Here is a 24,546-nt window from a genome sequence, read left to right as displayed (position 1 = left end):
TTTAAAAAAAATATTTAATATTTCGTTTAATCTATAATAAAATTCGAACATGAATGAGCTAAAAATAATGATATGTATCATTGAACTTTAGTCAAATATCCAATTATATACTTAACCTAATTTATTGTGATAATTATTATGTGAATAAAAATATAACAAGTGTTTAGTTGAATTTCTCATAAAAAATACTAAATTACGAGCATAATTATCTCTTTATTTTTTTGCTCTCAAATATATGATTTAAAACTATGACCTCATGTTTAAAATAAATATTTCATATTTTCAACTAATTAAGATATTATTTTTACTGTTTAGATAAATATTGATGTATTTTTTTTTTATCAAATATATAAGTCTAATTTGGTGAAACATAAATATTCTCATAAACTGTTTATTTCGTCACAAAAATATAACACAATAAAAGTGTTTGCTCTAGCACGGCACCACGTATCTTTGACCGAAGAGACAAAGAACTAACCAAGATGTGTTAAGATTTATTAATAATTAACGGTTAAGTAATCAAGATTAATCTATTGTGTTACTTTGTTGATACTTCAAATAATTAGACAAAAACTGGGAGTGATTAAGAGAAAACCGTACCATAAAAGTCAATCAAATTTAGAAATGAAAGTTATTTTGAAATTAGAGCCAACCTAACATGGAATTGCATTGGATGCCTCAAAACTGTAACAAGACAAACTTAAACTATAGTCCAAAGTTGATATTGCTCCGTGATTCCAATTTATTTCTCACTTTTTAAAAAATTATTTAAATAAATTAATTTGTTTATTTTTTTCTAAATTTACTTTTACTTTTACTATAATAATAATGTTCTAAGAACAATATTAAAAGGTTGAGGGTAAATAAGAGCAATTCAATCAAAATATTGTTTTCTTAAATGGTATGCAAAAGCCTAAATAAAATAATTTTAAAAATCCAGATATATACGGCTTACCTTGTGATAATAGATGATTATTAATTAATTAGTGGAGCTCTAGTTTGATTTTATAATTAAAGAGACATTTAGCAATCAAAAAAATATTATCCATGTTGTATTGAGGAATATGATAAGCAACTTTATTAAGGAGACAAATAAAATAAATGGAATAATAGTTCATATAATATATACCCGAGTAATTATAATTTTAAGTTTAAAATAATTTTATTTCTTATGACATTGGATTCAATGAACAACTAGAAGGAATATCTTATATAAATCATACAAAAGAAATCTAAAATTAATGACAAAATATCACATTCATAAAGAAATTAATAAATACATTGTATATAGAGCGATCAAAAAAGGTCGGTCAATCACATTTGGCCCAAATCTCGAGAGCCAAGAAATTTGAAGTGCTAAGGCCAATCGCCCCTTCATTTCGAAGGGCCTAAAATTTCTCAACCCAACCCAACCCTAGAAGTGCCAAGGTTGTGGGGGGGGGGGGGGGGGAGGCTAGCCCTTTTTTTAAAGTTTTTTTTTACTTTTCAAACTAATGATTATATAACATCAAAAAAATTAGAAGACTTTCACATCAAATATGGCAAATAGTGTCGTTATAATAATATTCATAAAAAATATTGAATAATTAAAATGTATCTCACATATCAGATACGCGAGTATGATAAGAGAGTGACAAACAAAATATGAGTGAGTGAGAGCACGAGATTTGTGTATATATCTTAGATACATGCAAATCTACTTGAATAGAGTATATCTACAACAAATTAACTTAATTTTGAGTCCTTATATTTCAAGATGCATGAATTTGGACTTACAAAAATTTGAGAAGATTCATAATTACAACATAGTGTGTTTTTAAGTAATTTGATTATATACTAGTGAAATTATTGTAAGTTATTCTTAACTAAATAAAAAGTTTGGCCCATGAGATGATCCTGACCCGACTCTAATCAAGTATGAAGAGCCAAAGACTTATACGGGTTGAGCTATAAGCCACGGTTTTAAATGGTTTGAAAAATTTATCCCAACCCTACCCAATAACGAATTGGATTGGACCAGCGTCATAGGCTAAGCTCATTTTGACGGCTCTAGTTATATAATACGACTAATTTGATAGAACAAAACAAATCATAAATACAAAATTTTACGCCTTATACAACATAAATTTAAGTTAGTTTGGGACTCAAATTAAATGACGATTCAATATAATAGAAGTTGCTTTGGTGAAGTACAGTTATTTTTCTTTTTATCATAATGTTTTTGCAGGTGAAGTGGGTAGTTTTTTTTTTTTGGCTTTGTGTTGAAGCTTGCATTTCATCCATGTGATTATGAAAGGGACAAATTAAGACAAAATCATGTGGTGTTAAACCTATAGATTATATATTAATCCAAAAATATGTCCTCTCAATAAGATAATTAATTTTTCAATCTTTTTTCTTCTCTCTTCTTTTTATTTTTTTTGGGTTTTATATTTTTAACTACTTACCTTTTTGACTATATGACAATTCATTTGGTGAGTTCCGTACATATAAGGAATCTACTACAACTCTTCAAGCATAAAGTCGTTGTGAAAATGATGCCAAATCTTAGTGTATTCTTTTAATCAATATTCGCCTATTCGATATCCTTTTTATAATTCGATAGTAAATTTGAATCTAAATAATTTTAAAACTTATAACTTTTAGATCGCTATTTTGATGATCGGTGCGTTTGGTTGCTTCAACTTACAAGTAATCGAATTCATATGTTTTCAAAACTTCGTAAATGTATACAATACGCAATTATATGATATTCTACAAAATTTATTGCTTTTGTTCAAACTTGTTGAATCACATAACCTATTTGTTGACAAAATTTAATCTGTCAAATGATGCATGCTTACATTTCTTATCATTAGAGCAAGATAATAATTAATTATAGTCATTTTTTTCTTCTTAAAAAAATAAAAAACCAAAACTACATCATGGTGATTATTGATAAGGTGAAATCACAATACATGACAAAAGAAGTTGCTCGAATGATAAGCATTTTTTACCTCCGACGGATTTCGAGTCATCACTATAGGGACAAAAGGGGAGGAAGCTCGTAGGGAGGGGTAGAAAAAAATTATATATGTGTGTATCTATATATATATTTAAAAAAAATTATTTTTACAATGGGAAACTTACGTAAATATACTATAATAAAAAATATTTACTATTTATAGCAATAACATTTTTTTTCACTTGACCACTTTTAATTCATTTATAATACAAGTTTAACACATATTACAAAGATAAATTTATTATTCAAATATAATACAAGTTTTAATGATGGATAATATATTTATCACACATTATAATACACTTACAATACAATGTGACAATTTTTTACCAAACAAACATAATATATTTCAAAAAAAATTATAATTCAAATATATTGCATACATAATTCACTTTTAATACATATTAAATATTTATCACAATATTACTATAAATGATAATAAACAAAAAAGTATTGCTAAAATCAGTAATTATTTTTAAAAATGTATTAATTCATGTAATTTTTCCTTTAAAATTGGACTTTAGCATTTGCTAGCCTTTATAATTTGAAGATGGGCCTGGTCCGTTAAAGGTTAGGCTCAATCTAAGTTGGACTTTAGCATTTGCTAGCCCTTGTAATTTCATTTAATGGCCCATGAAATCTAGAAAATGAATACGGTCCAATAAATAAATACTTCACTTATTCAACTATTTTCTTGTTACAATTCGATAGTATAATAAATAAATTCCGCTTTTAATTTACTATAAATTTCATTCTTTAATTCTATCACAAATAATTCGTGAATAAGGTTCAAAATTCACTTATCGCCAACATCTTATTTTAATTTCTTTATTGGAGATAGAGAATATTTGATTCTTCGTAAGTTTTTCTAAAATAGTAGAAATAAATATGTATTTTTTCAAAATATAGAGGTAGAAAAAATCAAGAGAATTGATTATATAAGACATGATATGACACAAAACTTCAGTATACGAAAGATACAACTCTAAATTGAAATCTATGAATATCGAAGATTAATATAGAAAAAGATTAGTAGCTAATCGAATATTGTCATCCTATAAAAGTTAGGAATCCTTTAAGCCTCACCTTATGCTGAATTTATTATCATTCTTGTTGTTAATATATTGTAATTTTATGAAAAGGGGGGAAGAATATTAGAACAGTTCGATTTTTTTTTTTTTAAAAAAAATATTTGCTAAATTGTACTTTCATGAAAAGGGGGAAGAATGTTAGAACATTTCAACTATTTATTTAAAAAAATTCCTTCATTTTTTCAAAGGTTAATTTTGAGAGTAATGATAATGTCTGTAATGAAGGTTACAAAATGGAACATATTTCAGAACAATGTCCTTTAATTACTCTTCATCACACTGATATGTTGGAGAATGTTCTTATTTTCACCAACTCCTATGCTCTCCAAAATTATTAGGAAATTTTAGGCAAATTCAATAATGTTAAAAGAGCTAATCACCATTATATTTTGTTTTCTTGAAATTATAATTTTTTTAAAATTTTTTTGCTGAAATTCATGTACGTCTCTAAATTTTCGAACATCACATTATGATTTCAAACACCTTTCAATTTCGCATAAAGTAATGTATCTGAGAATAAGAGAGAGTAAAAATCTTGTAACTTTCTCAAATTAAAATAAATTGTGTATTTAGATAATTTTTTTTCCAAATTATAATCATATACAAGGAAAAAAAAACATGGATGAAGATTAACTTTTTCTTTTTGTTTTCCAAAAATATTACTTTGAAAAGAAAGGTCAGAATTTAATTTTAATTTTTAATGAAAAATGTCAAATTTGATTTGAAACTGAAGCGAACAAACAAAACTCTGGCTGTTGTATGAGGGCAAGGGAAATCTCTTTCTTTCATACAAAATTTGTTTTTATTTAAATAAACATTTGTTTTTTGAAATTGATTAATTATTTATTATTAGGATAAGTTGTTGTTTTTACTTTTTCTTCTGAATCAACAAAAAAGTTCAATAATTTATTAGAATAAAAAAATGAGGACAGACTGTAATTGTTAATTACTTGAAATATTAATTTGTATGTCCTACCATCAAGTTAGACTGTAGACTTTTAAACCAAATTTAGTTTCTTGATTTAAGCAAATCAAACAAGAATATGGACGCCAGCCTATTAGTTTGAAATCAAACGAGTAAATTTACAGCTAAAAGTTGATTGGCATTTTTGACTTCTAAAATTAAAAGGCTTGTATATCAGCTAGGCAACGATGTGGATGCTCGTATTTTTAATTTTTTTTTTTGTATAATTTTTCAACGAAAGAGATTTAATTTTATAAAGGCAACGATTTACAATTTTAAAATTCGTTTAAGTCACCCATACCATTTGATAATAAGAATAAAGAAAATTGAAGCATTGAACTCTCCCCTATTTTATCCTATATGTCCAAATTGGAACACCCCAATAAGAGTAGTTGGATCTCCCCTTTTATAATTCACTTTTCAATTGCCAGTTTGGTACGATAAAAGTCATTTTTCATGAAAAACATTTCCATCAACCTATGTGGGGAAGCCATTTTCTTCATAACTTTCAAAATATTTTACTAGCTTCAACAATCAACAAACACTGAAGACGTTATTATTATCACTCAAAAATTTAATCAAAATGTGAACGAGCTAACACAGACGGAGTTATACGAAGAAAATGGACATGATAAGAAGTGGATAAAGTAAGTAAAAAACCAAGTGTTACCTGCTATGGTGACTTTGAAGCAAAAAGAAAGTCTTGAAGTTTGCTAATGCCTCCCAGCTCACATACATATATATACTCATCATGAATAAGAGAACAAAAATCTATCTATATAGCTTTCTATCTCTTTCCATGGCGCCAATCAAGCTCTAACATAAAACCCCACCTCATATAATACAAAACATTAATATGGCTAACTTCATTAAACCAAAATCCTCCAACTCTTGATTCCAACATTTAGTACTAGTGTTGTGTTTAGGATGAAGAATATGATACCTGCTTGTTTTAATATTCCTCATAATTCTGAGGATTCAGAAACAACTTCTGCATCTCCTCCTCCTTCACAAGTGCCTCAAAATCTTGTTACATGTATTTACCAAGCTCAGATTTGTGGTTCACCTGTTTATCTTACACTCACTTGGTCCAAGAACCTGTTTTCACATTCTTTGTTAGTTCATGCACCTGATCTTTTCTCCATCACCATCCCACTCCACCAGTCGTCTTTCGCCATATTCAAGGCACGGCCAGGATCAAAATCAGTGCATCCGGTCCAATTACATGACCGTAAGAAGATGAAGGTCCATTGGGACTTCACACTTGCCAAGTTCAATCAAAACTCGGCAGAGCCTGAGGGGTGTTTTTACATTGCAATTACCTGCAATGCAAGACTGGAGTTTTTCCTTGGTGATATGTTGACTGAATTGACGGGACGGGCCAGGCTGGTATCAGGATGTTGCACGGGAGACCTGACTTTGTTGTCGAGGAGAGAACATGTGTTTGGACGGAGGAGTTATACTACACGGGCTCGGATTATGGGGGTTAAACATGAATTTGTGATAGAATGTGCGGGTGGAGTGTTGAAAGTGAAAGTGGATGGGAAAACAAGTCTTGTAGTGAAAAGAATTGGTTGGAAATTTAGGGGCAATGAAAGAATTTTAGTGGGTCAAGTAGAGGTAACCTTTTTCTGGGATGTCTTCAATTGGGTAAATAAAAACTGTGACAATCATAAATTTAGGCATGGACATGAACATGGTGTTTTTGTGTTCCAAGTAGGTGATGGTGGTGTTTGGCCAGAAATGGGTGGCGCCGAGAAGAAATTGATGAGGAAAAGTTTGTCGGCAACAGCTGGAACGATGTCGACACCACTGTCCGTCTCTTTGTCACCGTCGCCATCGTGCTCTAGTGTGTTGCAGTGGGCAGAGGAGAACAGTGAATGTGGAAGGAGTTCATGGTCATCTATAAGGTCATATGGGAGTAATGAGGGATTTTCTTTGTTATTGTATGCATGGAGGAAAGATTAATGAATATTAATTTGATTTTTTTTGGTTCAGTTATTCAGATTATTTGTGAGTACTAAATTGTAATAACAGAAACCTGTAATTTTGTTAGTTCCTGTAATTGATCTTTTTTTGGTTCAGTTACTCAGATCAGTTGTGATTTTCCACTATTTTTGCTCCTGCAATTGAGTTGGTTCTTACAAGTCACTTGGAACAGTTTCTGTGGAACTACCACTGACAAATTCAAGAACAATGACTATGGACGAGCAGTTATTGATGGAGAAAAAACGAGGCAACAACTATAACCACAGAGTGCAAATGGATCGATACAAAAGTTAAGTGTTTATATGTTCCATGTGAAAAATGCGGCTGGATGCAAGGATGTTAGGAGATATCTAAGCTTGTTTCAGGATCAAATTCACATAGACAAAGCACGATGCCAAGTGTTTATCACAGTACCAATGGTATCATTACACAAGGGAAGTATCAATGAAGGACTGAAGAATTCCAGAATCATGCAGGTGGAAAAGCTATTGCATCATGCAAGAATGATGTAAGTCAAATTTACATAATAAAGATATAGTGAAATGAGTAATTACGATAAATAGATGTCAAGAGAAATCACTTCACCTATTTATTACCTATATAACTGTGTATCCAACTCAAGCTGTGCGTAAACTGTAAGAGCCTAAGAGGTGGATCTAAGATCAGAGTATATTGAAGCTCAAATAGAAACATCTGATTTTTCACGAGTCTTCTATAAAGAATATCAGCTAAAGAACATATTTCTCTGTAGAATTTCACTCACCAGAGCTCCTCAAACCAGGCGTAAAAATCTGGCCAACGGCTTCAAGAGCAGAAATGTTCCAGCTCTCAACATGCTTAACAATCTGTTTGGAGATAGGGAATATCAATGACGGTTGTTCTAATTTTTGAATTGTAGAGATAAAATCTTTTCTACTTACTTTGAGTTGTTCATCTAGATCATAGACCGTTTTCCCATCAACAGAGATGAGAGGCTGCCATGGAAGTTTGAGGGACGTTCTACAAGTCAGATGTAAAATCAGCATGGGAATAGTTGAAAGAATCTAAGACAACTCTGGTATTCATTTACATCCAAAAATATTTCACTTATCAGGATCAACTACGCATAATTGAGAGAAACAAACGTCAAATTCTTTGAATGAGGGAGCAGTTAATACAATCGGGTAAACAAACATTCGTCTTTAAGCTAACAAATTTTTTTGCAAGTAAAACCAAGTACCTCAGTTTCCAGTATGCCACAATGACCCCTGCATTAGAATCATTACCCTGTACATCAGTCAGATAGGCATTAAGCAAAAAGTTCCTGATTTGAAAGGAAGATTGAATATTGTAAATGCACTAAATAAACATTTTCTTGTGGAATTGGAATCATCATCCAGACCGTCCGTATTCTCCTACTTTTGGAGTGGATAATTGAACTGAGGATGATGTCAAACATATGTTTGGCAGTTTAACATACAAGATAAGTAGTACAATACCAACCCAAAAGAAGATTCAAGGCTAAATCTACCCACAGTGCAGTTTGTTTTAATGAGCTTTTCACATTCTGAACCATGCTACCACAATTTGTTCCTAGGTCCAAATTTGTAGACCTTGTTAACAAGTAAACTAGGAAAGATCCCATTTCATATGGAAAAGTCAAAATACTACATAAAAAAATATAAGTAGAGTCTACTTTGCGTACACTCTACCCTACTCACACCCCACTTGTGGGATTTCACTTGGTATGTTGTTGTTACTCTGGCAGTTTGAGAAATACTTGATAAGGATTTTATTAGTAGATTTAGCACCACAGGAGAACTGCACACAAATACTGATGGGTGATTTGAAAAATATTGAAGTAGCAAGATCTTACTTGGGCTTAAAGCAATAATTGTAATGTGTGTCCTCCCATTTGTCAGTCACCACATTTACAATCCTATTTCAAGCATGAGAATTATGAGCAAAATAGTCTGTCTTATTATGACTGGAGCTACCATCAAACTCCAGACAGTGTTATGGGTTTCCAGATAATCTGGCTTATAAAGGCCAGTGCTGTGGAGGTCTTGGTGGAAAGAAATTCCTGGAGTATTCATTCGTAAGAAGTTGTTGATTATTGATAAATACATGCCATTACATTCTAAATTTAGTTATTTAATTGCACCGAGTTAGCCACTACTATCCTTCATCTGTATGGTAGATAACTTAGCTATCCTTTAAGTAGAAAAATGCTTATGCTTAATAACATAGCTAAAAATGTTTCCATCTATATTGATGATCAGTAAATAGACTTCACTTTATTGATGTAACTAAGAAAAGAAGAAGAGTTGATTGCAAATTTACTCGCAATCTCCAACAATAGATTCAGAATAATGGTAAGTGATCCCTTTCATATCACATATCTGAATGACAAGTAAAAAGTTCGAGTTGTGTGATCCCAATAAAATAAATATCAAAGCACAATCAGTTTTATCAGCAAACTCTCAAGTTAAGAGACTTTAGAGTAATCTTCTCTCCAAATTTTCTCCCTGAAGAGGACAGAATTGAAACAGATCAGATTAATGATACACTTCATATCTCCTTCAAGGGGCAAGAACTAATGAAAAGAACAAAACACTTCCCACTAAATATTCAGCGAATGTTCGTCTTCTTTTGGATTTGTTTTCTTTCATCTTTTTATTCTTTAATACTATTTATGAACTTGCAGTACATACCTTCTCAATCTTTTCTAATTTGATTGATGGACTATCAAAAAACGGTACCAGCAATTGCAAGTTGCGGGAATACAAGTCCCTTCCTGGATGACAGAATCATAAAATAAGCTAGCTGGAAACTGAAATAGATGGTACTGACACTAGCAACAGATGCAGGATAAAAGAGGCAAATACAAGTGATTTACAAAGCAAACATGTCACACATAGAATAAGTTCAGCGATAGAAGCTGTCAATTAAGATGTTTATGAAAACCGGAAAAGAAACCGGCATTTACACCCAATGCACAAGTAGCACAGATAGATGATAATATCAGATGTCACATAAGTAGATTGTCTGGCCATGTCTTGTGCCACCTCCAAATGCAAAGATCAGTATGTATAATACAGTTCTTCAAAGATGAATTGAAAATCAAACTTACTAGTGAAAAAAAGGGGTTTATTAAAGGTTATCTATGATACTATGTGAAGGAATCGAGAAGCCCAATACTTTTTTAAAAATTCTTCAAGACTTAGTGCGATACGGGACATAAAATGTGGAATTTCTTATACTGCTGCCATAGCGGTGATACATATATCAAATAATGTGCCATCTGATATAGAAATTAATTCCTCTTACCACGGAATTTTATAGTTGGATCTTCAAAGACACAGTCTTCTGCATAAATTCCACTGGTGAAGAGGCCTAAATTGAATGAAAGCTCTAAATTAGTGAAAGACCAATTTATCTTTAACCACATTAACAGGCTTAAACTTTACCTGACACATTATTCACAATAAGAAAAAAGAAAACTTTGTCATCCAAGTATTGAGAGATTTCACATAGTAAAGCAGAGAAAAATTGGTGGACACTGTGAAGTATAAGATAATAAAATTATAAATCAGTTTGACAACTCCAAAAAAAAAAAAATCCTGCTACAAACATTTTACATGGAAGACTTCAATCAAACAAACTCTCTTTTAAGTTTTTTCAGTCTTCACTCAAGTCCATGTTTATGTTTCGACTTACATGTTGGCTTCAGAAGTGCAGATATTTAGGAAGTATATACTCCTTCCGTTTCAATTTGTTTGCCTACTTTCCTTTTCAATCCGTTTAAAAAAAATATCTTTTTCCTCTTTCCGACTACTCTTTAACCCTAACTTCTCATATGACATATTTAAATCCACAAGATTAAAGCACATTTAAATACATTTTACGTATCTTCAGTTAAGAAACAGAACACTCAAAACTCAGTGTCAAATCAAAACGAAACAAACAAATTAAAACACATAGAGTACTAATTATTAAGAGATAAACAATACAACCTGTAACAAAATAAGCCTTCTCATAATCTAACTTGATAATCTTGAGGACATCTTCTACATTATAAACCAAAGGCTCTCCACCCCCTTCATCATCAGATATCCCCAATCTTGCAAACATTACAATAATATTTAGGAAAAGCAAAAATGAAATCTTGAAAATAAAAATACCCCCAATTCAAGAAAATGCAAAACCTGTTTGTTGATGATGAAGAGAGGAGTCTGAGTAGTTCAGTGACACCACTGACTGCAATTTTCAACAACTTGGGTGTTTGGGTTTTCACCTTCTGATTATTGGGTGCAGGGGAGCAGCAGTAAAAACCACCTTGCAATTTCTGATAAGAAAAAAAAAAACAAGAATTGAACTGAGAAAGCAAAGATTTTTATTTTTATTTTCAAGAAATGGCAATTTTACATTTTTTTGATAAACAATTTTACCTTTTTGATGAGTGTCTGTGAAAGGCTACTATAGCAACACATACCCGCCATTTTTCGTTGCCTAATTTCTGGTTTCATATACCCCATAGTTTTTGGGATAATATATGATAGCATTTTTTTCATCTTATTTTGGTATTTGTATGTGGCAAGTTATTTTTATACTAAAAGTGTAATAAAGTAATTTCATTAAATGTTTTTATTTGAACACTTCGATAGTTATATTAAAATTTGAAAAATAAATCACAATCATAATATCCCAAAACTATGGGTATATGAAAAACATATGATGCAATGGCTAGAGTTATTCTCTTACTATCCTCGAATAAAATTTTCTTTTTAGTAAATTTAATATGAATTCAGATTAGTTAGATTTTAAGATAGAGAGTATGTTTGATAGTAGAAAAATATTTTTTAATTTTTTATTATTAACGAATATATTTTTACTTATTAAACAAATATAAAAAATAAATTATAAATTTACTTATTTTTTATATAAAATATTTTCGTTCGTATCATACGCACCCAAAATATCGAGACACATAACGTGTCATCAATAAATGGGAGTGCCTAATTTTTTTTGTTAATTTGGTGCGTAAGCGCAGTATATATGAGTATATAAGTGGTAGTGGCGGTAACACAGCAGCATTGACTTTGTCAGTGGTCTCATCCATTAACCAACCGCACAATTACTTCACTACAAAACAAACCCAATTCTATTGTACTACAATTAAGTAAGAATTTCTCTAGGCCAGTTATGGTATCTTGTAATCTTTAGATACCCTCTCTTTTTCTTTTGTCTTTCTTTCTTGTTAACCCATTTTCTTGATATTTAACAAGAAAAGTTTCTTTCTTTTTTTTCCTACCCTCATAATTGGGTAGAGAACAATTCCCATGGCTACTTCTTCAGCTTATCTTTCTTGTCCTGCAACTTCTGCTACTGGAAAGAAACATGTTTTCCCAAATGGGTCACCTGGATTCTTGGTTTTTGGTGGTACCCGTTTGTCCAACCGGTTAGTGACCCGAAAGTCGGTTATTCGGGCTGATTTGGATTCTATGGTTTCTGATATGAGTACCAACGGTAAAGTTTTATCTACTTTTCTATTTTGTGTGTTAGTAAGGATTCTTGGATTGTAATTTGAGATATTGAACTGAGTTGTGAAAGGGTATTATGTAAAAAAAATTCTGTGTGTACATTTTTGGTGGGAAGTTGTATTGGGTTTTTGATTTTGTTGTCTAATTTTGGTGGAAGATGAGATTTTTTTTAAGGGTAGTAAGACACATACATTGAGGTTAATATGTGCTTTGATGGATGCTTTGCATATCAGCTGTTCGTTTCTTTTAGAAAATTGGTTGTCGAGTGTTTCTTGATTGCACATATTTGTTTACTTTTTGAGCCTTGCCTTTAAACTTGGATCATTTGACTTAGGGGGTGGTATTTAAACTATGTTGTGAATTCAGAAGTGCCAGTGGAAGATAGGATTTTTTAAGGTTTTGATGGATTCTTTTCTATCAAAGATTTTTTTGTCTAAAAGGAATAATGACAAAACTAGGGCTTCTTGCATTTCATGTCAAGATTTTCTTTGCAAGGACTACTACCAATGCATCACATCCAAACCACTAATCCAATAAAAGAGTAAGCAGTCATAGGTTAGAGGAATGGATTCTTATAATCTTTTTGCTCCAAATAGTTTCAGACTGAATTTAGTTACGAAAACGTGGTTGTTTGCGGGTTAAAATTCGAAACTGTGAGAAGCATGATCTCATTCGCTTTTGCCTACTTGTTTCCTCAAGATCAGTCTAGGACTGGATATGTCAAGAATATCTGGATTTATTTTTGGTTCCTTTAGCTATTATAGGAACAAAAGCATAGGCAATATTGGAAATCAAAGAACTTCACAATCATTTCAATCTTCTCTCTTTAGACACCTGAAATATATACTTCTTGTGTAACTTAAAGATAACCTAGATGTTGTACCAAAATATTGAAAAAGAAGTATCTAAATGAGGTGAAATAGAAGTTGTGTATAGTGCCATGAAATCAGGAGGTATGATTTCTGTTTTATAAGTCAGAACTGCTGCTTAACCAGAATTTCAACTTGCAGCTCCAAAAGGGCTATTTCCACCCGAGCCTGAACATTATCGGGGGCCAAAGCTGAAAGTAGCTATTATTGGAGCTGGGCTTGCAGGCATGTCGACTGCTGTGGAGCTCTTGGATCAAGGACATGAGGTTCAGAAGCCTAACATCCCTTTCAAGAAGTGCTATAATCAATTCACTCAAAAACAAAACAAAAAATAAAATAAAAATGAACAAGAAAAATTTGACTTTTATCTTTGTGTTTTTCCCTGTGACCTGGAATACATCATGTCATCTACTGTTTTTCAGGTGGATATATACGAATCAAGGACTTTTATTGGTGGGAAAGTGGGTTCTTTTGTTGATAGACGTGGGAACCACATTGAAATGGGACTGCACGTGTTCTTTGGTTGTTATAATAATCTGTTCCGTCTGTTGAAAAAGGTGCACGAAGCTCACCATTCATAGTTATATAGTATTTCAACTTACTGAGTGGTTGAGCATGCAATAGAACTGCATTTTTGCTCACTGATAGTCAAAGTGCATTTTCAATATTTTAGAGTAAGGTTTATTGTGAGTATTATGCCAGTAGAAATGCCTAAGATTAACCTTCATTTAATATTGAAGTGCCAAGGATTCTTGATAGTATTTTTTGGTTTCCTGATGATGTTTTGTCAGTTAAGTAATTCTATTTCTTTTTTCCTGGTTGATGTAGGTGGGTGCTGAAAAAAATCTGCTAGTGAAGGAGCATACTCACACATTTGTAAATAAAGGGGGTGAAATAGGGGGTATGATTATATATGTGATACAAAATCTTTCATCTAGGAAAACTTTAAAATGCTTTCACAAATGACTCCTGGAGGAGCATGCCTTCCAATATATTACAGTTAATATGGTCTGTTATATTTATACTTCGCGATCTATATCTCAATGCAGAACTTGATTTCCGCTTTCCAGTTGGAGCACCCTTACATGGAATTAATGCATTTCTGTCTACTAATCAGTTAAAGGTTACATGCTAATGCCCTCTTCGTACTTTGATTTTTCAATTCATGTTATATCTTATACTAAGGAGTAAGGTTGCCTTTGAAATTTGACTTTTGTGCTGCTGCTCATACTTGTGGGTGAAATCTGTTAGTATATCATTTCTTCCTTAGGAAATTAGCATACATCTAGTAATACTTTTCCTTCTTCTTCTTAACTTAAAGAGGAAGGATGAAGAATAAAAATTCAGAAGTCTAAATTTGGTTCTGGTAGGAGGAGAGAGGCAGGATGTAAGTGTAAGGTGCAGCATGACATTTTCGGGATTGATGTTTGGCAGTAAATTTAAAGCAGACTAAGAGGTTAAGTTGCTGAATAGGCAATACATTTTCTTGAAATGGTAGTATTATTAACAAGCACAATACTAAGAAAGTACTGCAATACATATCAAAAGGCGAAAGATTGCACTATGAAGCCCACCTTTTAATATATCAATGTATAATATGTGCTTATTTTGTATGTCATCTTATGTAGTTAAAAGGTTGGGGAATAATGAGGTATTTCTTGTTTGAACTTAAGGACAAAGAACTTGGTAGATTACAAGCATATAACAACATCACTGTACCAAGAAGAAGTGGGAATATGAGATTATCTATCTTTAATGTGGGATTGCTAGGTTAGTTACTGTTAAGGTCACACTGGGGATAACGCCTTATGGAGAGGGTTTACCACTTTGTGTGGCGGCTACATATGGTATGCAATGGTATTTGCTTGAAAAAGTTCTTTTTTCCACCTTTGTTCTAAAGTGATTGCAAGTATTGTTTCTGCATATATGTATTTGCATGTAAAACTATAAACATGCAGTGGCCTAATCCAATCATGGAAGGAGAATTGTTGGTGGGGAAAGGTATAAAGAGAGGGTCAGAACACTTTGAGGGGACAATTGACAGGCGAACCCGAGAGGAGCAACTTCTTTTTTTCTCTTTTGAGTTTTTCCCCCATAAATAAACAGAGATATGTGATGTCTTTTATGTGTTGCTGTTGTTAGAATCCCTGATCATATTATATGTGATTGACGTTAACGTGCTCCTCCCTTTAAATGGCAGATTTATGATAAAGCTAGAAATGCTGTAGCTCTTGCCCTTAGTCCAGTGGTGCGGGCTTTAGTTGATCCGGATGGTGCATTGCAGCAGATACGCGATCTAGATAATGTAAGGGTTATTTCCTTCTTTTTTTTTCCTTCTTGTTTACAAGTCAGATAGTCTGTTTCTGTCCTCTCCGCACTACTTGTTCCTTATATTATGTAATGTCTATTTCAGGTAAGCTTTTCTGAGTGGTTTCTGTCTAAAGGTGGGACGCGTGCTAGCATCCAGAGGATGTGGGATCCTGTTGCATATGCTCTTGGATTCATTGACTGTGATAACATGAGTGCTCGGTGTATGCTCACTATATTTGCATTATTTGCCACAAAAACAGAGGCTTCCCTATTACGCATGCTTAAAGGTTCTCCTGACGTTTATTTGAGTGGTCCAATTAAGAAGTACATCATGGACAAAGGGGGCAGGTAAGACCAAATATAGAAACAGCTGTGCACTGTGAATTAGCAGATTTAGACCTTGAATTGTCTCTTTTTTGTGAACTAGCAGATTTAGGCCTTAAATTTTCTCTTGAATGACTAGCTATACTCAACTTAAATCTATTCTTTGTCCACAGGTTCCATCTGAGGTGGGGATGCAGAGAGGTACTCTATGAGACGTCCTCTGATGGAAGCATGTATGTTAGTGGGCTTGCCATGTCAAAGGTAAGAGTTTTCTTTCATCAAGTTTATTGCTTTTGAATAGAATATCTTTCAATAGGTTCAAATGTTTTTATGCATATATGAGTACCTTTGTGCTGCTTTACAAGCCTCTATGTGTTAATCAACTGCTATCGCGTCAATGTACAGGCCACTCAGAAGAAAATTGTAAAAGCTGATGCATATGTGGCTGGTTGGTAATCAACTATATGATTGGACATGTATTTTCCCTCATTTCCCTCCTTTCCAAGAGCATGAAAACTGAAACTGTTTTGGGTGAATACCTAATTGCAGCATGTGATGTCCCTGGAATTAAAAGATTGGTTCCTCAGAAGTGGAGGGAATTGGAATTCTTTGACAACATTTACAAATTGGTCGGAGTGCCTGTTGTTACCGTACAACTACGCTACAATGGCTGGGTTACAGAGTTGCAGGACTTGGAGCGTTCGAGGTGATACATTTATAGCTCAGAAGCAACTATTTTTCTCAATAAGAAATTTTAATATGATGAAAGAAAGACTAAATCTGTGTGTTGGATAAAAAATCTCCCTGTAATTCAGGCAATTGAAGCGCGCTGCAGGATTGGACAATCTCCTCTATACGCCAGATGCAGATTTCTCTTGCTTTGCAGATCTTGCATTGGCATCTCCAGATGATTACTACATTGAGGGACAAGGCTCATTGCTTCAGTAAGGAATTATCTTCTTATCTTTAATATCAGATAACTTGTTCAGCAACTCATTATATTTAAATCTTCTGGTTATTTTTTTTGTTCCTCTCTGATGTATTCTCCTCTATCTTGGTGCCTCCAGATGTGTCCTTACACCTGGTGACCCTTACATGCCTCTATCAAATGATGAAATCATTAAAAGAGTTACAAAGCAGGTAATTTAGCTTCTTGTATGAGCCTCTTTTTTTTCTGGAAAACCTTGGTATTCACATGTTCTTATAAGTGTTAGTGGATGATATAAGGTAACAAATTATGCCAGGGAAAACGCTATTTTATGTTGCTGAACAGAGATCGTCCAAACTACATATTGTCAATTACATTCTTAAGCTGAAGCATAAATCAAACGAAACCATGATTTTACTTAACAGGAAACAATATATAGGGATAGAGATAGAGAATTATTTTTTGAGTAACTGAGTATCCGCAAGGGCTAGTGGCACACAATTTGTAACACTGTGGATAATGGGTCAACCCCTATATCCTTCTCCACTTATATACAATGTTTTCTGCCGTGACAGGGTTTGAATACGTGACATGCGCCTAAACCACACATCACAAGTTGTGCCCTTTCCACTAGTCCAAAGCCCTAGGGGCGAGATAGATATAATTGACTCAATACCGTTTCATCTTTGAATTTCCTATACCGATAAAAGAATGGAAGTACTCTCTGAAAAAGATAAAAAGGTAATATGTGACCTTGCTGTTTGAAAATCCAAGTAAATGCAACTTAGAAGCACATGTTATAGAGTCTTAATAGTTCTTTCTTGACATAATTCGTTCAGATGAACTAATCAACAGAGACACAGTCACAGACCAAAACTAAAAATGGAAGCACTCAGGGGATCTGAGTTAAGCTATGCAGAAGCAAAATGACCAGGTAGGATATGTTATATTGCAGAAGCAAATTCATCCTAGGAACTTAAACTTCAAAACAAACTTAATAATGGGAAGCAAATGTCAATTATTTTCTAGTAGTATTTGGGTTTTAAATTTGTGCCACTATTGTGCTTGAGGGATTTTAAAATCCATGACATTGCCAATAAATTGTAGCTCGATGGAACCTATGAGAGTCTATTACAAAATGCATGGACTCGACTCCGAGTACCCCTCCCCACCTGCTACTCCCCACAAAAAAAAAAACATGAAGCTTTGCATCTTCAAGGAATTTCAACTATGTAAAGACACGGTGATGAATTAATCTATCAAAATTGGATTCTTTGGATGTCATGCACACGAATATGTTTTCTAAAGAGAAGCATCCCGGATTAGAATTTCGCATCCCTGAAAGTAAGAATTATATTTCAAAGAAACATTGCCGATTACTTCAGAACCTAATGGTGGTCTTGGCAGCCTAGACTTCCTCCTTCCACCCACCCCCCACCCCCACCCCGAGAAAGGGAACAGATGGCTAAAGAAAAGAGAACTATGGTAGGATAGAGATTTTCAACATTTGTCTGGCCGTATTAGAAAAAACCATCACTGGATAACTGATATAGTGTGTAGGCTTTGGTTTTGTGGTAAGAGTGCATCACATGATATGTAGGACTATGCGCATGTAGCGGATTCAAAATCTACTTTAGACAAAAAAAAAATTGGTATTCAAGTGGAAAGAGGCAGAGAGATGGACTAATTTACTCCTTGGTTCCAAATTATACTCCACTTGTCCTTGCGAGTTTCTTTGGTTATCAGAAAAAAATGTAGCATTTGATTGACTGCATAAGATGAAATAATTGTCACAAATAATATTTGCATTAAGTTGAATGTAAATCAATGTTTAATTTTATGAGGTTTAGAACATTTAGTGAGAATGAGTGTATTAGCAGTATGAGGTTTAAGCTATTTAACGACAAATAATACTTGCATACTAGTATTTGAATCAAGTGGCTCCTTAATATGTAAGATATTTTGGTATCAGGTTTTGGCATTATTTCCTTCGTCCCAAGGTCTTGAGGTTACCTGGTCATCAGTTGTGAAGATAGGACAATCTTTATATCGTGAAGGACCTGGTAAAGACCCATTCAGACCTGATCAGAAGACGCCAGTGGAAAATTTCTTTCTTGCTGGCTCATATACAAAACAGGTACCCTGCTTTTATCCTAAATTCTTACTATTTAGATCCCGTGTATTAAACATGTGATGCTTCTACTCGAGGAATAGAGATATCACTGTGTTCATGTCATAAAGTGAATCAACCTCAAAAGGTTTATTGGGCAAGTTTAATTTCTGTTTGGCCAACATTAGCCCGAAAAAAAGAAGTTGATGGCTGAAAATTGAATTACGTCTATGGAAGTGTGTATTCTTTATGAGATAGTTATGCATTGATAGAATACAGATCAGGTTGAAATGACCTCTTATCTGAGAAAGTATTATTACAAGAAACTTTATTACAAGAAACTTCCAGATATTGCATTGTTGTAAGGAAGAGATCATATGTAACTAATGACAGTTTAAAGGCTTTGAAATTTTAAACTAGTTGATTAGGACCTTTGTACAGGATGATAGAATGACAACGAATAGTGCGAATTTCTTATATGAATGTTAAAAATGAGCTGCAGCCAAGTATGCAATACAACCTGTGATATTCCGTTTCACAGGGATACATCAGAATGCTGATATTTTCAACTTGACTGGTGTTCTTGTGGTTGTTAAAGTTTCATTTGTTTTCTTCAGGACTACATCGATAGCATGGAAGGAGCAACTCTTTCAGGTAGGCAAGCTTCTGCATACATATGTAATGTTGGAGAGCAGCTGATGGCGTTGCGTAAAAAGATCACTGCTGCTGAGTTGAATGACATCTCTAAAGGTGTGTCCCTATCTGATGAGTTGAGTCTTGTCTGATGACAGACTGCAAATCATCCAAATACAACTCAGTTAGGCATCGCACAAGGAAGAATTCTTCTAATTTTTGAGTCCACAAGATGGAAATCAAAAGGTTTAAGCATGTTGTATGTATGTAATTTTAGTATATCTTCATAGTGATGTATGTATCTATTCTGTCACAAAATCCAGATAATTGAAATGTATCTTATTGCTACTTCATCAATCATTGGGAAGAACTTTGTCACACATAAGCTTTTAATAATGTTAACCTTAAGTCAGACCAAGTTTATGGCATGTTTGGATGGGCTTGTGAAAAGTAACTTATAAGTCAAAGCTAAAAGTCACAAGTAGATGGTATCCTACTTTTGACTTATTTTAAAACTTTTTTGGCCTAGAAGTTGGTGACTAAAAGTACTTTATAACCTTTCCAAAACTACTAAAACCTAAAAATAAGTATACATGCAAATAGATTAACAATTTGGTAGGAATATTTGACAGATAATTTAACTGTGACGGAAATGTGGTTTTGGAAAACCATTACATAGTATAAGGTTAAAGAAAAGTTTATTTATATCCCTGACTCCAATTAAATCATTGCAACTCATAATATACACAGGAGAATTAAAAGTAAAGTTCATAAAGTAGTAGTATTACATATATCATAGCAACCATGAACTCCTAACATGCAGGTTCATAGTCGAAAACAAAACAAAACAAAAAAACGAACATATATACTGCCATTACAATATTTGCATCAAGCTGGAGAAGACCATTTCCTTGATAGAGCGCTCATATATCTTAGTCGTGAATATCATACGCATATGCCACCATTCGATCTGTACACCTTACTTGTTTGTCTGCATAGCCACAAAGGGAAAAGAAATGAAAAAGGGAAAGATCTCAGACAACAACATAGTGTAGCACGTAAGGTAAGTTCAACAAACACATATGAAGAAAAGTTTTTGTTGACTTGTTTGATCTGAAAGATCAACTAATTAAGCTGGCTGTGTCTAATATTTTCTAAACTCAAAAAACTTCATCAACTATCACATAATGCACAAACTTTTCAGCTCCATAACTATGTTTCAAAGGACACATTTAGCTGACATTGCAAATTTGCAATTCACTAAGGCAATTACAACACATGGAGGCAATATTATATTGCAGATTAACCACACACAACACAACATACTTCACATCTCATTTTACAGACCAAAAAAGTTAGTGCAGTACTATGTGTACAAGTTTGATGGATTACGCATCTAGCTTGTCCACACGAAGCTAATAACTTATTTCAGAAAAACCATTAGAAACTGACACTATAGTAATGCAATCAACAAGCAACAAGCTAGACAATCATATGAAACAAACAAACTACAAGAAGTAAAATAAAACATATTTTTGTAGAAATAGCAATCTCCCACCACCATATAGAAGATTACATAGGAACAGCAAAGGCTACAAATAAACATAGCTGTTAAATAACACCACTTGCTTGTTTTTTAACGAAAGAAATCAACCTGAGTACATCCACATACCAAAAACAGTACCCCATCATATCATATCTCAATTCTCATCTTTCACTTATTCTTCTCATTTCTTCGAAATAACAAGATTATCTATCTTAAAGATAACATTAGAAAAACTCTGCACAGATTGCCCTTACTTCTGGGGTGCTCTTAATTTTTTCCCCTAATACTCATTTAATGAAAAGTTGTGTGCCAAAGTTCATTTATGTATGACCTAATTTTGTTCAGCATGGACTTTTGTTTCGTCTGGCATTAGTTCTATAGAAATTAAGTCACCCGGCATAAATGGTGTTGTGTCTATTTCGCTCGACATAAGTCTAGAAAACTTTTGCCTCCATAGACATAAGTTCTATAGGGACTAAGTTATGCTTCTAACGACATAACACTAAACTTATGCATCTATCTACATAAGTTCTGTAGGAGCTAAGTTATGTCTTCTTACAGCATATATATATAACTTGTGGGTTCTGAAATGAACCTATGCTCCTATAGGCATAAGAATTAAGCGGCAAAACTTGTTATGCATTTAAAAGCATGACTTATATCATATTATGATACAAATATATAAACTTGCACCGCCAATTGATTTTATTTTATTTTATTTTATTTTATTTTTGCCTGGTGATGGATATTTCGACCACTCTTTTTGTTAGTTGAAGAACAAAATTTAAAGACCACATTCTATTCATGCTTATGACTGTTAAAAATAACCAAGTTTGGGGACAAAAGCTTCCATTTAATTAAATAATAGTAGTATCTCTTTACTCCTGGCATAGTAGTTGTTCTTGAATATAATACTAGTAGTACTATTTTAAGCACACTTATTATAATATTGTACTCATATTATTTTAAAATATTCCTTCATTAGCTTGAAATCCATGCAAAAGTTAGTTTAGTTAAGCATTGCACTCACTGGGATTAATGAGTTCTCCTTCTCCTTATCAATGGCAGCATTGGCAGCAGCATGATCCTCATCCAGGAACAAATCCCACTGTCCTTCCCACTTGATAAAGAACTCTGTATCTTCAAAATATTTCACTCTATGCACATCCCCAGCTTGAGTAAACAAGTAATCCCCAATACCCAAATCATATCTCTCCCCTTTACTCAAATTCCAAACCCTTTTACTACCTTTCAACACCACAAGATCATGCCCGAATGTATGATGATGCGCCGGCTCGACGCTCCCCGCAGTGAAACGCACAAATGCTGAAGTAGGACTTTCCCTCACTATAGAAATTGAACCACCAGGCATTATATCCACAGCATTGAACTCTCTAGACTTCACCAATGAACAAAGATGGCAATCACTAGAGGATTCCACTGGTTTAGGAGTACCGATTTTGTTCATTTCGTGGATTGAATTTTCTAAAAATTGGTCGATCTCGTCGGGCCATGGGTTAGATCCAGAAGCGGGGCAAGGAGACTTAAACGGTGTTTCCAGAAACGTCTTGAGAACGTCGGAAGCTACCTCCGGCGTGGTATTCATACCGGAAACAGCGAGAACGTTGCAATTATTGATGGAACGAGCATTCCGGGCTTCATCCGTGTTAAGACACGTGGCGGCATAGACACCGGGGAACTTGTTAGCGAAAATAGCGACTCCAACGCCGGTACCACATGCGAGGAGTCCTCGAGTTTCAACGGCGGGGTCATCAGCGGCTTGACTAACTCGGCGGCCGATTTCTTCGCCGACAGAGTAGTATTTGTCTGTTCCGAGGTCTTCAACTTGGATGTTTAGTGCACGGAGTTGAGAGACTAAGACGTCTTTGAGGTTGCAGCCGAAGGAATCGGCGCCGGCGATGATTTTCAAGGGTCGTTTAGTGGATTGTTGAGCCATGATATGAGACTTGCGAGAAGATGATTTAACTCACTATTCAGTATTCACTTACTGTGACTTCTACATGAATTATGGATTCTCATTTTGTCATTTAGTGTTGATATACTAGGGGAGTGCATCAGTTGGTTCGGTTCGATTTTACATATAATCGGTTTGGTTTATCGGTTTTCGATTTTAAAATATGCTAACCCAATAACAAACCAAATAAGAAACTTTTTATTGGTTTATCGGTTTTTGATGTTATTGGTTCGGTTTCGGTTAACCCAATAAAAAAATGTCGATCAAATAATATATAATAGTACGTATGTTATAATTACATGTTACCAACTTACCACCAAAACATAATAGAAAACTTTGAATGTTGATCAAATTACTAATATTCACAAACTTGCAAAAGCTATCGCCTACAATTACCAACTAGAATTAAAACTAAAATAAAATATTTCAATGAGACAATCTTGAATAGTTGTTTGATCCACCAGATAATCAACAAAGTTCTCACCAATTTCCTAACAAAAAAATCACATAGCCTGAAAAGCTAATATTCAATCTGTTTATGTATTAAATTATGCATATTTAATATTGAGGAAGGGTAAGTAGTAAATAAATATCGTCTTATTGGGTTATCGGTTTACCTAATAACCCAATAGGATAAATCGAAACCGACCCAATAACCCAAAAATTATTTTTTCTAAACCCATTAAAAACCCAATAACCCAATTACCCAATAACATTTTATCGGTTCGGTTTATTGGTCGGTTCGATTTTTGCACACTCCTATGATATACCTCTCATATATGCATCTATTTGTAAACAAATGGCTCACGTATATTCTTTTTCTTTAACAAAAATAAAAAAAAAATTTAATCTAAATTTTTATTTTTTTTAAAAAAAAATATAATCTCATATGATTAAATTTAATCCTCGTCAAATATTTTTTTTTACTTTTTTTTGTTTCAATGACCAAATTTATAATTATTATTTTGATAATCAAATTTATTTATGTTTCACTAATATTCTTGTAAAACTTATTATAGATGACCAAATTTTTTCTTCAAATACGAAATTAAATTACAATACACACAAAAAAAATTGTTTAAATTTTTTTTCTTTAAACTAAGAAATGAAAGAAAAAAACAAAATAAGAATAAGAAACTCAAATAATTATAATAAAAGAAGTCAAAAAATAATTTATGTATAAAAAAATTAAAATATACCTTGAACTTTGATAGAAGAATCATATATATCCCTAAATAATTTTTTAAAAAAAAATTAGAAGTAAAACATATAAATTTAAAA

General features: G+C 33.1%; 4 protein-coding genes across 8 annotated transcripts; 2 read left to right on the top strand and 2 right to left on the bottom strand.

The window, feature by feature from the left end:
• Positions 1–5,707: 5,707 nt before the first annotated feature.
• LOC101244322 (uncharacterized) lies at positions 5,708–11,722 on the bottom strand. Of its 4 annotated transcripts, none has more exons than XM_019211137.3 (10): positions 11,479–11,722; positions 11,236–11,375; positions 11,044–11,150; positions 10,358–10,423; positions 9,742–9,824; positions 8,268–8,314; positions 7,969–8,047; positions 7,812–7,893; positions 7,645–7,691; positions 5,708–7,182 (listed from the first exon to the last, which is right to left on the bottom strand). In XM_019211137.3, exons 1-9 carry the CDS (start codon positions 11,599–11,601, stop codon positions 7,666–7,668), a joined length of 753 nt encoding a protein of 250 aa, XP_019066682.1. In that variant the 5' UTR covers positions 11,602–11,722; the 3' UTR covers positions 5,708–7,182; positions 7,645–7,665. The 4 variants fall into 4 exon arrangements, with proteins under 4 accessions (XP_019066682.1, XP_019066677.1, XP_010312130.1 ...); XM_010313828.4 differs by lacking the exon at positions 5,708–7,182 and adding an exon at positions 7,405–7,533; XM_019211132.3 differs by lacking the exon at positions 7,645–7,691.
• LOC104644367 (uncharacterized) lies at positions 5,996–7,027 on the top strand. The gene has a single exon (XM_010313839.4). It carries the CDS (start codon positions 5,996–5,998, stop codon positions 7,025–7,027), a length of 1,032 nt encoding a protein of 343 aa, XP_010312141.4.
• A 315-nt stretch (positions 11,723–12,037) lies between the features above and the next one.
• Positions 12,038–20,120, top strand: ZDS (zeta-carotene desaturase). Of its 2 annotated transcripts, none has more exons than XR_011211190.1 (14): positions 12,038–12,556; positions 13,581–13,705; positions 13,862–13,996; positions 14,268–14,340; positions 14,489–14,562; positions 15,640–15,744; positions 15,853–16,097; positions 16,247–16,334; positions 16,479–16,521; positions 16,623–16,779; positions 16,889–17,017; positions 17,141–17,213; positions 17,577–17,742; positions 17,841–17,884. XR_011211190.1 is itself a non-coding variant. In NM_001247454.2 (14 exons), exons 1-14 carry the CDS (start codon positions 12,370–12,372, stop codon positions 19,894–19,896), a joined length of 1,767 nt encoding a protein of 588 aa, NP_001234383.2. In that variant the 5' UTR covers positions 12,128–12,369; the 3' UTR covers positions 19,897–20,120. The 2 variants fall into 2 exon arrangements, 1 of the variants encoding a protein (NP_001234383.2); NM_001247454.2 differs by lacking the exons at positions 17,577–17,742; positions 17,841–17,884 and adding exons at positions 18,974–19,138; positions 19,729–20,120 and having other exon boundaries at positions 12,128–12,556.
• Positions 20,121–20,425: 305 nt separating this feature from the next.
• On the bottom strand, positions 20,426–23,328 carry LOC101268721 (DNA damage-repair/toleration protein DRT102). Its single transcript, XM_004230071.5, has 2 exons — positions 22,321–23,328; positions 20,426–20,735 (listed from the first exon to the last, which is right to left on the bottom strand). Exons 1-2 carry the CDS (start codon positions 23,245–23,247, stop codon positions 20,724–20,726), a joined length of 939 nt encoding a protein of 312 aa, XP_004230119.1. The 5' UTR covers positions 23,248–23,328; the 3' UTR covers positions 20,426–20,723.
• Between the last annotated feature and the right edge of the window lie 1,218 nt (positions 23,329–24,546).

The sequence above is a fragment of the Solanum lycopersicum genome, chromosome 1 (genome assembly GCF_036512215.1).
Source record: "Solanum lycopersicum chromosome 1, SLM_r2.1".
Taxonomy (NCBI): Eukaryota; Viridiplantae; Streptophyta; class Magnoliopsida; order Solanales; family Solanaceae; genus Solanum; species Solanum lycopersicum.
Note: the sequence above shows the minus strand (reverse complement) of the source record. Positions and strands in the feature narration are given on the sequence as shown.